At 42.7% G+C, this 14,514-nt stretch overlaps 1 protein-coding gene across 3 annotated transcripts; it reads left to right on the top strand.

Moving 5' to 3' along the window:
- Positions 1–5: 5 nt before the first annotated feature.
- Positions 6–14,414, top strand: LOC129863701 (deoxycytidine kinase-like). Of its 3 annotated transcripts, none has more exons than XM_055935880.1 (6): positions 6–3,960; positions 11,943–12,103; positions 12,318–12,459; positions 12,691–12,881; positions 13,182–13,281; positions 14,062–14,414. In XM_055935880.1, exons 2-6 carry the CDS (start codon positions 12,027–12,029, stop codon positions 14,086–14,088), a joined length of 537 nt encoding a protein of 178 aa, XP_055791855.1. In that variant the 5' UTR covers positions 6–3,960; positions 11,943–12,026; the 3' UTR covers positions 14,089–14,414. The 3 variants fall into 3 exon arrangements, with proteins under 3 accessions (XP_055791855.1, XP_055791854.1, XP_055791853.1); XM_055935879.1 differs by having other exon boundaries at positions 11,940–12,103; XM_055935878.1 differs by lacking the exon at positions 6–3,960 and having other exon boundaries at positions 10,722–12,103.
- Positions 14,415–14,514: the final 100 nt, after the last annotated feature.

Raw genomic sequence — 14,514 nt, 5'->3', positions numbered from 1 at the left:
TTTTCACTTCTCTTATTGACTTCTCAAAACCCAGCCTGGTCTGTTTGGGTTGTTTCGCAAGCGTTCCGGGAAGCCTCGCAATGTTGCGTCTCTGAGTTTAGAAACGTTGCTTTCGCTTTGAAGTCCACAATGTAGAAGGGAAGTTCTAAGGTTTGAGCTAGATAGATGGTGATAGCCTGAGAGATCAGCCAATTAAAACCTGTTCCTGCTATAGTGTGCTTTCGAGCGAATCACTTGTCAAAGTAGATGACAATCGTCACCGCCTTTCAAAGTGTAGCATTATGGGGATAAAAATTGTCTGACTTGCGTCTACATGTCGAATATAAAAAGTGTATTTATTCTTCGTGTCACTTTCTATTTCTTATTAAAATATATATATTTTTCTATCTGCACCTGTTGTTTACGAAGCATGTGACGAATAACATTTGATTTGAAGTCTTTGCGCGGCATGCCAACAACACCTTTGCTCCGGCTTGCTGCAGTAAGGAGTGAGGGTAGTAGCTAGTGTAGCCAATATCAGACATAGGGATTTTCACCGAAAATGTACAACTACGGCATTAACATCTAACGTTAAAAATTGTTTAGATACCGCCCAACAATTCAGATAAAAACATAATTATTCTGAACACTCCCATGTTCCAAGTTTTTTGCCATAAACTACCTAACTGGGAAGGGCTCATTCAGTGTTGCCAACTAATTTTCAGGTTAAGTTGCTAGAGGCAGGTTGATTTATTGCTAAAAGTTGCTAAATGACGTTGTGACGTCATTGCGTAGAATACACAATAACGCTACTCAAATTGACTGTCCATCTCGGCGAAAAAAATATGTTTTGACATTTGTTCAGGTACAGACTCCCACTCTTTTCTGTACTTCTGGCTGTACAATTTTGATTGAGACATGTTGATTGATGTTGTAAGTTCTGTTCAAGATCAAACATTCGTGACCAACTATATTCATTGGGTTTGTCTGGTCGAACCTCCGTGCTGCTGCAGTCAGCCAACAATGATTTGCAATGTACTGAAATTGCTGCTGGCCTTCTGCTGACGTCACTCACAATGCACTTTTGCAGCCAGGCACGTGTGTTGTGACTGAGTGTGTGACAGAAAATCGTTTTTGCGTCATTTAGAGGGAAAATACGTGCATTTTAGCGTTTGAGTGACTTTTCAAAAGTTGCTAAAATTTCCAAATACATTTTAAAAGTAGCTATTTGTTGCTAGACTTGGTGCTCCGGTACCGCTTGCTGTGTGGTAGCAGAGAAAACAGTTAATGACTTGGGTGACTGGAGTCTCTGACAATTTTGGGGGCTTTTCTCTGACACCTAGTATATACTGTGGGTCCTGGATGGCAGAAAGCTTGGCCCCAGTGATGTACTGGGCCGTACGCACTACCCTCTGTAGCGCCTTATGGTCAAATGCAGAGCAGTTGCCATACCAGGCAGTGATGCAACTGGTCAGGAACCTCTCAATGGTGCAGCTGCCAAATCATTTGTGCTGTCGTGCCCTCTTCACGACTGTCTCGGTGTGTTTGGACCATTATAGTTTGTTGGTGGTGTGGACACCAAGGAACTTGAAACTCTTGACCCGCTCCACTACAGCCCTGTCGATGTTAATGGGGGCCTGTTCAGGCCGCCTTTTCCTGTAGTTCATGATCAGCTCCTTTGTCTTGCTCACATTGAGGGACAGGTTGTTGTCCTGGCACCACACTGCCAGGTCTCTGACCACCTCCCTATAGGCTGTCTCATCGTTGTCGTGATCACTGTTGTGTCATCAGCAAACTTAATGATGGTGTTGGAGTTGTGTTTGGCCATGGAGTCATGGATGAACAGGGAGTACAGGAGGGCACTAAGTACACACCCTTGAGGGGCCCCAGTGTTGAGGATCAGCATGGCTGGTGTGTTGTTGCCTACCCTTACCACCTGGGGGCGTCCCATCAGGAAGTCCAGGATCCAGTTGCAGAGGGAGGTAGTGACGCTGAGCTATAGTCAATGAACAGCATTCTCACATAGGTGTTCCTTAAGTCCAGGTGGGAATGTGCAGTGTGGAGTGCGATTGAGATGGCATCATCTGTGGATCTGTTGGGGCGGTATGGTATGTGAATTGGAGTGGGTCTAGGGTATCCGGGAGGATGCTGTTGATGTGAGCCATGATCCGCCTTTCAAACCACTTCATGGCTACCGACGTGAATGCTGCGGGGCGGTAATCATTTAGGCACGTTACCTTCGCTTCCATGGGCACAGGGACTGTGGTGGTCTGCTTGAAACATGTAGGTATTACAGACTCGGCCAGGGAGAGATTGAAAATGTCAGTGAAGACACTTGCCAGTTGGTCTGCGCATGCTTTGAGTTCACGTCCTGGTAATCCGTCTGGCCCCGTGGCTTTGTGAATGTTGACCTTGCTCACAAGGTCTTGCTCACATCGGCTACTGAGAGCATTATCACACAGTCGTCCAGAACAGGTGGTGCTCTCGGGCATGCTTCAGTGTTGCTTGCCTCAAAATGAGCATAAAAGGCATTTAGCTCGTCTGGTAGGGTCGTGTCACTGGGTAGCTAGCATCTAGGTTTCCCTTTGTAGTGCGTAATAGTTTTCAAGCCCTGCCACATCTGATGAGTAGCAGATCCGGTGTAGTAGGATTCAATCTTAGTCCTGTATTGACTCTTTGCTTGTTTGATGGTTTGTCTGAGGGCTTAGTGGGATTTCTTATAAGTGTTCGGATTAGTGTCCGGCTCCTTGAAAGCGGCAGCTCTAGCCTTTAGCTTGATGCGGATGTTGCCTGTAATCCATGGCTTCTGGTTGGGATATGTACGTACGGTCGCTGTGAGGACGACATCGTCAATGCACGTATTGGTGAAGCCAATGACTGAGGTGGTATAATCCTCAATGCCATTGGATGAATCCCGGGAAAATATTCCAGTCTGTGCTAGCAAAACAGTCCTGTAGCGTAGCATCCGCGTCATCTGACCACTTCCGTATTGAGCGAGTCACTGGCACTTCCTGCTTTAGTTTTTGCTTGTAAGCAGGAATCAGGAGGATAGAATTATGGTCAGTGCCAATGGAGGGCGGGGGATATCTTTGTATGCATCTCTGTGTGTGGAGTAAAGGTGGTCTAGAGCTTTTGTTTTCCTCTGGTTGCACATGTGACATGGTAGAAATTAAATGAAATGAGGTAAAACTGATTTAAGTTTGCCTGCATTAAAGACCCCGGCCACTTGGAGCGCTGCTTCTGGATGAGCATTTTCTTGTTTGCTTATGACCTTATTTATTTATTTATTTACCGTTATTTTACCAGGTAAGTTGACTGAGAACACGTTCTCATTTGCAGCAACGACCTGGGGAATAGTTACAGGGGAGAGGAGGGGGATGAATGAGCCAATTGTAAACTGGCTCATTATACAGCTCATTGAGTGCGGTCTTAGTGCCAGCATCGGTTTGTGATGGTAAATAGACGGCTACGAATAATATCGATGAGAACTCTCTTGGTAGATAGTGTGGTCTACAGCAGTACTCTACCTCAGGCGAGCTATACCTCGAGACTTCTTTATTATTTTACATTGCGCACCAGCTGTTATTGACAAATAGACTCTCACCCCCACCCCTCATCTTACCAGCTTCTCTGTCCTGCCGGTGCGTGGAAAATCCCGCCAGCTCTATATTATCCCTGTCGTCGTTCAGCCACAACTCAGTGAAAGATAAGATATTACAGTTTTTAATGTCTCATTGGTAGGATAATCTTGATCGTAGGTCATCGATTTTATTTTCCTATAATTGCACGTTGGCCAATAGAACGGATGGCAGTGGAAGTTTACTCGCTCGCCTACGAATTCTCAGAAGGCAGCCTGACCTCTCTCCCCTTTTTCTCTGTCTTTTCTTTCTCGCAAATGATGGGGATTTGGAACTGTTCCCGAGAAAACAGTATATACATCGCGTCGGACTCGTTAAAGGAAAAAGCATCTTCCAGTTCGAGGTGAGTAATCGCTGTTCTAATGTTCATAAGTTATTTTCGGTCATAAGAGATAGTAGCAGCAAAATTATGTACAAAATAAGTTTCAAACAACACAAAAAAATGAACAAAATAGCACTGTTGGTTAGGAGCACGTAAAACGTCAGCCTTCATCTCCGGCGCCATTCAGTTAATCACGGTTTACATTAGCTCTATTTCGAGATATATATTTATATATACCGTATATATATAAAAAATAATAATAAAAAATCAACTAGATCCTCCTAACTAACTCTGTACTATAAAGAAAAGAAAAAAGAGCCCAACTTACTTCTAACAGACCCTCCCCCATCCCCCAAGCAACGGCTCAGCCATCAAGTAGTAGGCCACACAAGCTCACAGAATGGGACCGCTGAGTGCGTAGTGTGTAAAAACCTTCTGTCCTCGGTTGCAACACTCACTGCTGAGTTCCAAACTGCCTCTGGAAACAACATCAGCACAAGAACTGTTCCTCGGGTGCTTCATGAAATGGGTTTCCATGGCCGAGCAGCTGCACACAAGCCTAAGATCACCATGCGAAATGTCAAGCGACGGCTAGAGTGGTGTAAAGCTCGCCGACATTGGACTCTGAAGCAGTGGAAACGTTCTCTGGAGTGATGAATCACACTTCACCATCTGGCAGTCTGAGGGACGAATCTGGATTTGGCGGATGCCAGGAGAAAGCTACCTGCCCGACTGCGTAGTGCCAACTGAAAAGTTTGGTGGAGGAGGAATAATGGTCTGGGGCTGTATTTCATGGTTCTGTCTGTAGTTTTTGCCTCAATATATTTCATGATGTGTAACAACAATGTGCCAAATCAAATCTTAGTGCGGTAAGCCGCCTCAATGTTTGCAGCCGTAGGTGATATCTTTCTACGAGCTGATATGTCATCAGTATTGTGGAATAATTATAACTTTACAGTATGTTTTAAATCGAGAAATCTGATCTAAAAACTGTGCAGCCTTTATTTTGATCCTGTCAGTATCGACACTATGTCTCAACGACGCACTTGGAGAACGTTCTCTCTGTGTGGGGTTTTGGGAAACACCTGCTACATCTTAGGCCATTGTAGGACAGATGCATCGTTAAAACACTCGTAAGCCTAAGTTCCATCACTATCGCGGAACTGGGCTCTGGGCTGTGTATGTAAATATCTTAAAATTTGTTTCCTAACACCCCCACATGATCCGACTAAGCATTTCAAGGGCCAAAGGATGCTCAGGGAAATAATTATTACAAATATATTTTGGAGTTATTTTCATCAAATAAACACATACAGTGATTGATTAGACATACAGTGAGGATGATTTTAATTTACAAAGACTGCATGGGGATTTAAGTTTACACTGAAAACGTTTTACAATCCTGGAAATTATATATAAAAATGTATAATACAAATGTGTCCCCCTGCTGCTAAATGAATATAGGGGAAACACTGGTGTGTTTGTGTTTGTGTGTGTGTGTGTGTGTGTGTGTGTGCCTATACATGCTGTGTTTAGAATACAGCAGCTGCCATCTGTCCCACTCTGCACTGGACAGTGTCTGTTAAGACAGATGGCCCCACCCTGAACAGCTGAGTATGGAGACAGGGCAGGGCACCACTACTAAACACCACTACATCCTCGGCTGCCCCACCCACCATACATTACCCCGGCGCAATCTCTAGTTCAATCATGTCAAATATGTCTCTCTTTTCTTCTCTGTCTCTCACTTACACAGTCTTTCAGTTCCTTAATCTAAATAGCTAGTTTTTTCCTCTGTATTTGATCTCAAATCAAGATGTGTACTGCCATTACAGTTGCACCACATGGTGAATAAATACTATGCCCATCTCCAACACTCCAACCATCATTAGAATCAGGCAGGCTGTACATGTACTTTGGGATGTTTTCATTAAGAAATTGCTTCTCCATTTCTACACTGACCACAAGAGGGCATGACGCACCCAGGTACGACTGAATTGGAGAGAGGTTTGGAATTATAAATTATGGGTGCACTGACTGCTTGTATCAAACTTTGATACTTATTGGCATTGTCCCAAACCAGAAACACATTCCATAACCTGTTAATTCTCCCATCACTCATCTCTCTCTGCAATCTAGAGCCTGGCACCACTCTCACTCTCAGTTTACTCAGTACTGATTAGCCTACAGCCTGATACTACAGAATGCACCAAGGGCAAAATTGTGGTGTAGATATTGTGGGGGACGAACAGTAGAAGGGGGTCCTCCCCTGGATTTTCTTTTGACATTTGAAAACACATTTCTTGCAATTCAACACAGTTTGACATGACTTCAGGGGTATTTTAAAGGCAATGCTACCAAATATTAATTGAGTGTATGTAAACTTTTGACCCACTGGGAATGTGATAACAGAAATAAAAGCTGAAGTAAATCATTCTCTCTACTATTATTCTGACATTTCACATTCTTAAAATTAAGTGGTGATCCTAACTGACCTAAAACAGGGAATTTTTACAAGGATTAAGTGTCAGGAATTGTGAAAAACTGAGTTTAAATGTATTTGGCTAAGGTGTATGTAATCTTCCAACTTCAACTGTATATGTACATCATGCAGTTGAATGGGACACAATTTTATACAAATAAAGGTCACCTGTTGCATGTAAAACAACATTAAACCCACTTACTTGAGATTTAGAACATTTAACTTTTCTTTCTGTACAATCAGTGTAAACAGATATGAAGTCAATAAATTAAATTATTAAATATAAGAGTGTCATGAATAAATACTTTTGAGTTAGAGAGAGATTGAAAGAGCAAGAGAGAGAGAAATGTGCTGTGGGACGAGTCAGCTCTTTTCTGCCTGGAGGATACATATTTCAAATTCAACTCAAATTCTATACAACTCAGACCGTAATCAACTTGAATGTTATAATTTTGGATGTATGAACTAGGGTTCAAGAATTTGATTGACATACGTGTTACTCTATAGCCTACAGCACCCGACGTCACAGGAAGGCCAAAAAGATCATCAAGGACATCAACCACCCGAGCCACGGCCTGTTCACCCCGCTATCATTAAGAAGGCGAGTTCAGTACAGGTGCATAAAAGCTGGGACTGAGAGAGTGAAAAACAGCTTCTATCTCAAGACCGTTAATACTTTTAAATAGCCATCACTAGCTGGCTACCACCCGGTTACTGAACCCTGCCCTGTATACATAGACATTCAATCACTGGCCACTTTAATATTGGATCACTAGTCATAATGTTTCTATACTGCTTTACTCATATCACATTTCAGGAGAAGACCCAGATGCAGACAGTGTCGAAGTAACAATAGTTCATTACTAGAGCAGGTGGCAGGCAAAATGACAATTCAAGGGCAGGCAGAAGTCAGTAATCCAGGGCGGTGTGATAAGGTACAGAATGGCAGACACGCTCAGGATCAGGGCAGGCAGAATGGTCAAAACCGGGAAAACTAGAAAAAGACAGGAGCAAGGGGAAAACCGCCGGTAGGCTTGACGAACAAAATGAACTGGCAACAGACAAACGGAGAACACAGGTATAAATACAGTGGCTTGCGAAAGTATTCACCCCCTTGGAATTTTTCCTATTTTGTTGCCTTACAACCTGGAATTAAAATAGATTTTTTGGGGGGGGTTGTATCATTTGATTTACACAACATGCCTACCACTTTGAAGATGCAAAATATATTTTATTGTGAAACAAACAAGAAATAAGACAAAAAATCTGAACTTGAGCGTGCATAACTGTTCACCCCCCCAAAAGTCAATACTTTGTAGAGGCACCTTTTGCACCAATTACAGCGTCACGTCTCTTGCGGTATGTCTCTATAAGCTTGGCACATCTAGCCACTGGGATTTTTGCCCATTCTTCATTGCAAAACTGCTCCAGCTCCTTCAAGTTGGATGGGTTCCGCTGGTGTACAGCAATCTTTAAGTCATACCACAGATTCTCAATTGGAATGAGGTCTGGGCTTTGACTAGGCCATTTCCAAGACATTTAAATGTTTCCCCTTTAACCACTCAAGTGTTGCTTTAGCAGTATGCTTAGGGTCATTGTCCTGCTGGAAGGTGAACCTTTCGTCTCAAATCTCTGGAAGACTGAAACAGGTTTCCTTCAAGAATTTCCCTGTATTTATAGCCATCCATCATTCCTTTAATTCTGACCAGTTTCCCAGTCTCTGGTGACGAAAAACACCCCCACAGCATGATGCTGCCACCATGCTTCACTGTGGAGATGGTGTTCTCGGGGTGATGAGAGATGCTGGGTTTGCGCCAGACATAGCGTTTTCCTTGATGGCCAAAAAGCTACATTTGTCTCATCTGACCAGAGTACTTTCTTCCATATGTTTGGGGAGTCTCCCACATGCCATTTGGTGAACACCAAACGTGTTTGCTTATTTTTTTCTTTAAGCAAGGTCTTTTTTCTGGCCACTCTTCCGTAAAGCCCAGCTCTGTGGAGTGTACGGCTTAAAGTGGTCCTATGGACAGATACTCCAATCTCCGCTGTGGAACTTTGCAGCTCCTTCAGGGTTATCTTTGGTCTCTTTGTTGCCTCTGATTAATGGCCTCCTTGCCTGGTCCATGAGTTTTGGTGGGCGGCACTCTCTTGGCAGGTTTGTTGTGGTGCCATATTCTTTCCATTTTTTTAATTATGGATTTAGTGGTGCTCCGTGGGATGTTCAAAGTTTCTGATATTTTTTTATAACCCAACCCTGATCTGTACTTCTCCTCTTCTCCACACACTTTTTCCCTGACCTGTTTCTTCATGGTGCCGCTTACTTGGTAGTGTTGCAGACTCTGGGGCCTTTCAGAACAGGTGTATATGTACTGAGATCATGTGACACTTAGATTGCACACAGGTGGACTTTATTTAACTAATTATGTGACTTCTGAAGGTAATTGGTTGCACCAGATCATATTTAGGGGCTTCATAGTAAAGGAAAAAAGCACCACTTTTCTGTTTTTGATTTTGTTATACTTTTTTGAAACAATATATATATATTTTTCACTTCACCGATTTGGACTATTTTGTGTATGTCCATTACATGAAATCCAAATAAAAATCCCATTTAAATAACTGATTGTAATGCAACAAAATAGGAAAAATGCCAAGGGGGTGAATACTTTTGCAAGGCACTGTACACTGGGGATAATGGGGAAGATGGGCAACACCTGGAGGGGGGGTGGAGACAAGCACAAAGTCAGGTGAAACATGTCCGGGTGTGCCAACTCATTTCAAATGTATATACTGTATTCTATTCTACTGTATTTTAGTCTAGGCCACTTTGACATTGCTCGTCCTAATATTTACACTACCGTTCAAAAGTTTGGGGTCACTTAGAAATGTACTTGTTTTTTAAAGAAACCCTAATTTTTCTGTCCATTAAAATAACATCAAATTGATCAGAATTAAAGTGTAGACATTGTTAATGTTGTAAATGACTATTGTAGCTGGAAAAGGCAGATTTTTTATGGAATATCTACATAGGTGTACAAAGGCCCATTATCAGCAACCATCACTCCTGTGTTCCAACGGCACATTGTGTTAGCTAATCCAAGTTTATCATTTTAAAAGGCTAATTGATCATTAGAAAACCATTTTGCAATTCTGTTAGCAGAGTGAAGATGTGACTCTGGGATGCTGGCCTTCAAGGCAGAATTGCAAAGAAAAAGCCATATCTCAGACTGGCCAATAAAAAGAAGATTAAGATGGGCTAAAGAACACAGACACTGGACAGAGATACTCTGCCTAGAAAGCCAGCATCCCGGAGTCGCCTCTTTACTGTTGACTTTGAGACTGGTGTTTTGCGGCTACTATTTAATGAATCTGCAAGTTGAGGACTTGTGAGGCGTCTGTTTCTCAAACTAGACACTCTAATGTACTTGTCCTCTTGCTCTGTTGTGCACCGGGGCCTCCCACTCCTCATTCTGTTCTCGTTAGAGACAGTTTGCTCTGTTCTGTGAAGGGAGTAGTACACAGCGTTGTACGAGATCTTCAGTTTCTTGGCAATTTCTCGCATGGAGTAGCCTTCATTTCTCAGAACAAGAATAGACTGACGAGTTTCAGAAGAAAGTTTTTTGTGGCTGGCCATTTTGAGCCTGTAATCGAACCCACAGATGCTGATGCTCTAGATACTCAACTAGTCTAAAGAAGGACAGTTTTATTGCTTCTTTAATAAGCACAACAGTTTTCAGCTGTGCTAACATAATTACAAAAGGGTTTTCTAAAATGATAAACTTGGATTATCTAACACAACGTGCCATTGGAACACAGGAGTGATGGTTGCTGATAATGGGCCTCTGTACGCCTATTGTAACAAGTGCGCTGAGAATCGGGAAGCAAGTTCAGGGAGTGAGTGTTTCAATAAATAAAAGCAACAATAAACACGAAACACAAACAACGCACCGGCATGAAAACGGAGTCAATAACACCTGCGGAAAGAACCAAGGGGAGTGACAGATATAGGGAAGATAATCAAGGAAGTGATGGAGTCCAGGTGAATGTCATGAGGCGCAGGTGCACAAGACAATGGTGACAGGTGTGTGGGATAATCAGCAGCCTGATGACCTAGAGGCCGAGAGGGAGTATGCGTGACACCTATGTAGATATTCCATTAAAAATCAGCTGTTTCCAGCTACAATGGTCATTTACAACATGAACAATGTCTACACTGCATTTCTGATCAATTTGATGTTATTTCAATGGACACATTTTTTTTTTACATTTTCTTTCAAAAACAAGGACATTTCTAAGTGACCCCAAACTTTTGTGTATATTTTTCTTAATTCCATACTTTTACTTTTAGATTTGTGTGTATTGTTGTGAATTGTTAGATACTACTGCACTGTTGGAGCGAGTAACATGAAGCAATTCGCTACACCAGGAATGACATCTGCTAAATATGTGTACAGTATGTGACTAATACAATTTGATTTATAATACCCTGAGCACTTACATCTGCATTTGAATCACTTGAATGACTTGTGTTTTGAAGAGTAAATCAGATAAAGAAACGAAACCTAGAGAGGCGTAGACAGGAATGTAACAAGACCAACATTTCCTAAATACCTGTTCAACACAATACATTTCTGGCTATAACATCCCATAACTTTGCAACCTGTTGAACTGACCCAGGGTTCTTCAGAAGGCACACCTCCCAGGTGAGCAAGATACGATACAATACACTCTTAGTATATGATGGAAGTATGACCTACAGCAATTCAGAGAGAGAGAGAGAGAGAGAGAGGTGTGCTGTCCAATGTCTAGAGCAGGGCAGGGGAAGGAGTGAGACCGTGTGAGGGACTTCATTCTTCAGCACTGCCGTTGAACATGACAATTAAAAGCATCTAAACGCTATTCTCAGATAAGCTTCTCCTGTTCTGATTTAACAGATTCGTGGACTGTGAGAAGAGTTTCTCAACATCCACAGATGTGGTGGGGAGCCACAAATAAAGAGAAGCAATGCGGGCCCGAGTTTGCAGCCTGTCTTTCAGCTCCTGCCCACCAGTCCACTGCTCTCACCTGTCTGGCATCAGTTTTGTTTATTGACATGTAGTTGTGCCACTCCTCTTCAGACACCTCACTCAAAGCAGGGATGATGCGCACATAGTCCTTCCTCTCTTTCCTGGGACCCTTCCAGTCGTGCTGGATCGAATATAGAAAGAGAGCTAGTCTCTGGTGCCTTTCCATCACAGCCTGCAGCTTAATGGCACATTCTCCATGGCAGCCTTGAAGAGCTCTGCACACACATCTCTCTCTTGCTCTGGAAGTTCCTCCAGCTGAGTGGTGGAGCCAGTCATCTGCCTCTGCCACTGCTGCCATACTCCAAGAACATGTGTAGGTTCTGCATCTTGTAGCCGATGTTGTGGGCTTATGGCTCTGATGTCTTCTCCAGCTTCTTAAGGAAGACCACTAGCTCCAAACTGTGGTCGATGATGAACACATAGGCATTTAGCAAGGATTTGTGATTCCCCAGCAGCTCCTTCAGATCCTGGACACACTTGGCAGGTGGTGGGACCATACCTTCCAGACCTACGCCTGCATGAGCAGGGTCTGAACCCAGATGAAAGCCACCAATAGGAAGCTCAGAGAGACAGAGAACCCTGTGCAGTTCTTCGAAAGGTCCGTCTACAGCGACAGGTATGGACGAACCAGAAATTTCACCAGGAGAGTCATGTCTTCTTTAACATGATACGAAGGATATTGTTTAGAATTCTAGAACCATTGAAAGAGTCCCCCCCCCCCCCCCAAAAAAAATTGCTGTAAGTATGTGTTAGTATCTGTACAGCTTCCATAAGTGCCTCTAAGCACACCCCTCTCATTTGTCCTATGTTGTTGTTCTGTCTGTGTCCAGATACATCTTTGCAGCGAACCTGAATGAGAGTCTGAACGAGACAGAGTGGTCTATCTACCAGGACTGGCACGGCTGGCTCCACAAACAGTTTGGGAAACGCATCGAGCTGGACGGCATCATCTACCTTCAAGCCGCACCAGAGGTCAGCAACTAACTTAACTACGATACATGTTCGTTAGAAACTTATCGTAGCAAAACATTTCAGTTTGCATTGTAGTAGATTATATAACGTAGCCTATTGGCTTTTTATTTGTACTGCCATACACCTTTATGCAAAAAAGAAAGAAAGCAAAATGTACACTTTACATTAACGTGCACTGATACCTGTGTAGTAACACTGCAATTACAATGGTACTTGTGTGTTTGTGTCTAGAGATGCATGGAGAGGCTACATCTGAGAGGCAGAGAGGAGGAGCAGGGCATTCCTCTGGAGTACCTGGAGAAACTCCACTTCAAACACGAGAGCTGGCTGCAGCACAAAACCATGCGGCGAGAGAGGGAGGAAGGAAGTGTTGATGGGATTGTGAACGAGGAAGGGAGTGTTACGGAAGGGAGTAGGTTGAGGTACGGACGTGCGTGTGTGTGTGGGAGCATGAAATAAAAAGCGTACATTTTGACATTTCTATACTACTAACGTGTTTTAGAGACGTACGAGACAGGAAACAGGCTTGTTCCTCAGGTCTATTTTGAGCTGTGAATTTCCTTACAAAGATGGAAATGTACTTGAAATAACAAGGAAACAACCAGTAAATAGCCTGACCTGAGAAAATATGTTTATTGCATGAGCATGATGTGTGTGCGTGCGTGTGCGTTGTCGAAGTCACAAACCATATGTTTCTATTCCCTCCTGGTCCTTACCCACAGCATGGTATATGAGTATCTGATTGACACGCCCATTCTGACGCTGGATATCAACAAAGATTTTAAAGGGGACAAGGTCAAGGGTGCTGACGTGGTGGAAAAGGTAAGAAGTCGTATCAAACCCGTTTGTTTTAAACAATGTCTTTAAATGGAAATTGGTTATTTTTAATGAAGTGGTGTCTTGCAGAAATAGAAAGATGTGACTATATTTAGCTGTTATTTTGTTAAGGTGATTTCTGAAAACATACTGTTTGGAGGATACCGGCGGTAGTGAAAAACATCCTGTTATCACTGAGTACAGTCGAGGTTATTAGTAGAGGGATGTTGATAAAGACACACACACACACACACACACGCACGCATGTTTCACTTATGGAAATGAGGCCTGAAGAGCTGTTAATGTAGCTGTTTGACGTTGAAGGTAAACACCAATGCTTTGCCTGATATCATAAAGCCATTACTAAAACGCTACAGTCCTGAACATGGGAACACAGAACAGATGAACACACGAACAGGAACAACCACCCACAAACAAACAGTGAAAACAGGCTACCTTAATATGGTTCCCAATCAGAGACAATGACAAACACCTGCCTCTGATTGAGAACCATATTAGGCCAAACAACAAACCCAACATAGAAACACAAAACATAGAATGCCCACCCAGCTCACGTCCTGACCAACTAAACAAAGACTAAACAAAGGAAAATAAGGTCAGGAACGTGACAGTCCAGTTGCAGCGCTGTCATCCTTTGGCACGGCCAAGCTTAGCTCCACATTGGGTCCACATCAAACACTTGCACTGACCTGACAAACCATTTACACTGACACTAATATCCATATTCATTATGTGCTAACAGCTTGTTATGTGATTTTCTTCCAGGTCAAAGCGTTTCTCAGTACCTTGTAAACACCAGTAGATGACCATCATAGCCTTGCCCTGGATGGCAGCCAGCAGTGAGGACAGATGTGGAACTTGTTTTGAAATGAATGATTTCAATTATTTTTTATATTATTTTTAAAGCATTTTAAATGTATCGACTTGCATGGGTACCTGCATGGGTAAACACAATATGATACGTTTGTATAGCTTGGTTTCACCTTCATATCCTCTCTGTTTTATTTATCAATATGAATGAGAAGGGGGAAAAACCTGAATATGTATTTCTTTATTGGAAATCATTTGTGTTGTTTTATAAACGCCTAAAATAATAAAGGGCTACCAGTATAAAGGAACCTAAGGAAGTTTTCTGTGATTCTTTTTCATGTACCGAATAGAAATACCGATATTCAACGACAGTTGCATTAACATAGATAGCAAATGGGCCTACTATGG

This window comes from Salvelinus fontinalis, chromosome 10 (genome assembly GCF_029448725.1).
Source record: "Salvelinus fontinalis isolate EN_2023a chromosome 10, ASM2944872v1, whole genome shotgun sequence".
Lineage (NCBI taxonomy): Eukaryota > Metazoa > Chordata > Actinopteri > Salmoniformes > Salmonidae > Salvelinus > Salvelinus fontinalis.
The sequence above is the reverse complement of the archived record's forward strand: the minus strand, read 5'-3'. Positions and strand labels throughout refer to the sequence as shown.

Excerpts from the sequence above, each read along its gene's own strand:
- LOC129863701 (XM_055935880.1), top strand. The coding sequence starts at position 12,027 with ATGAAAGCCACCAATAGGAAGCTCAGAGAGACAGAGAACCCTGTGCAG. Across the intron at positions 12,104-12,317 it reads AGGTCCGTCTACAGCGACAG|ATACATCTTTGCAGCGAACC; the intron begins GTATGGACGAAC and ends GTCTGTGTCCAG. Across the intron at positions 13,282-14,061 it reads GTGCTGACGTGGTGGAAAAG|GTCAAAGCGTTTCTCAGTAC; the intron begins GTAAGAAGTCGT and ends ATTTTCTTCCAG.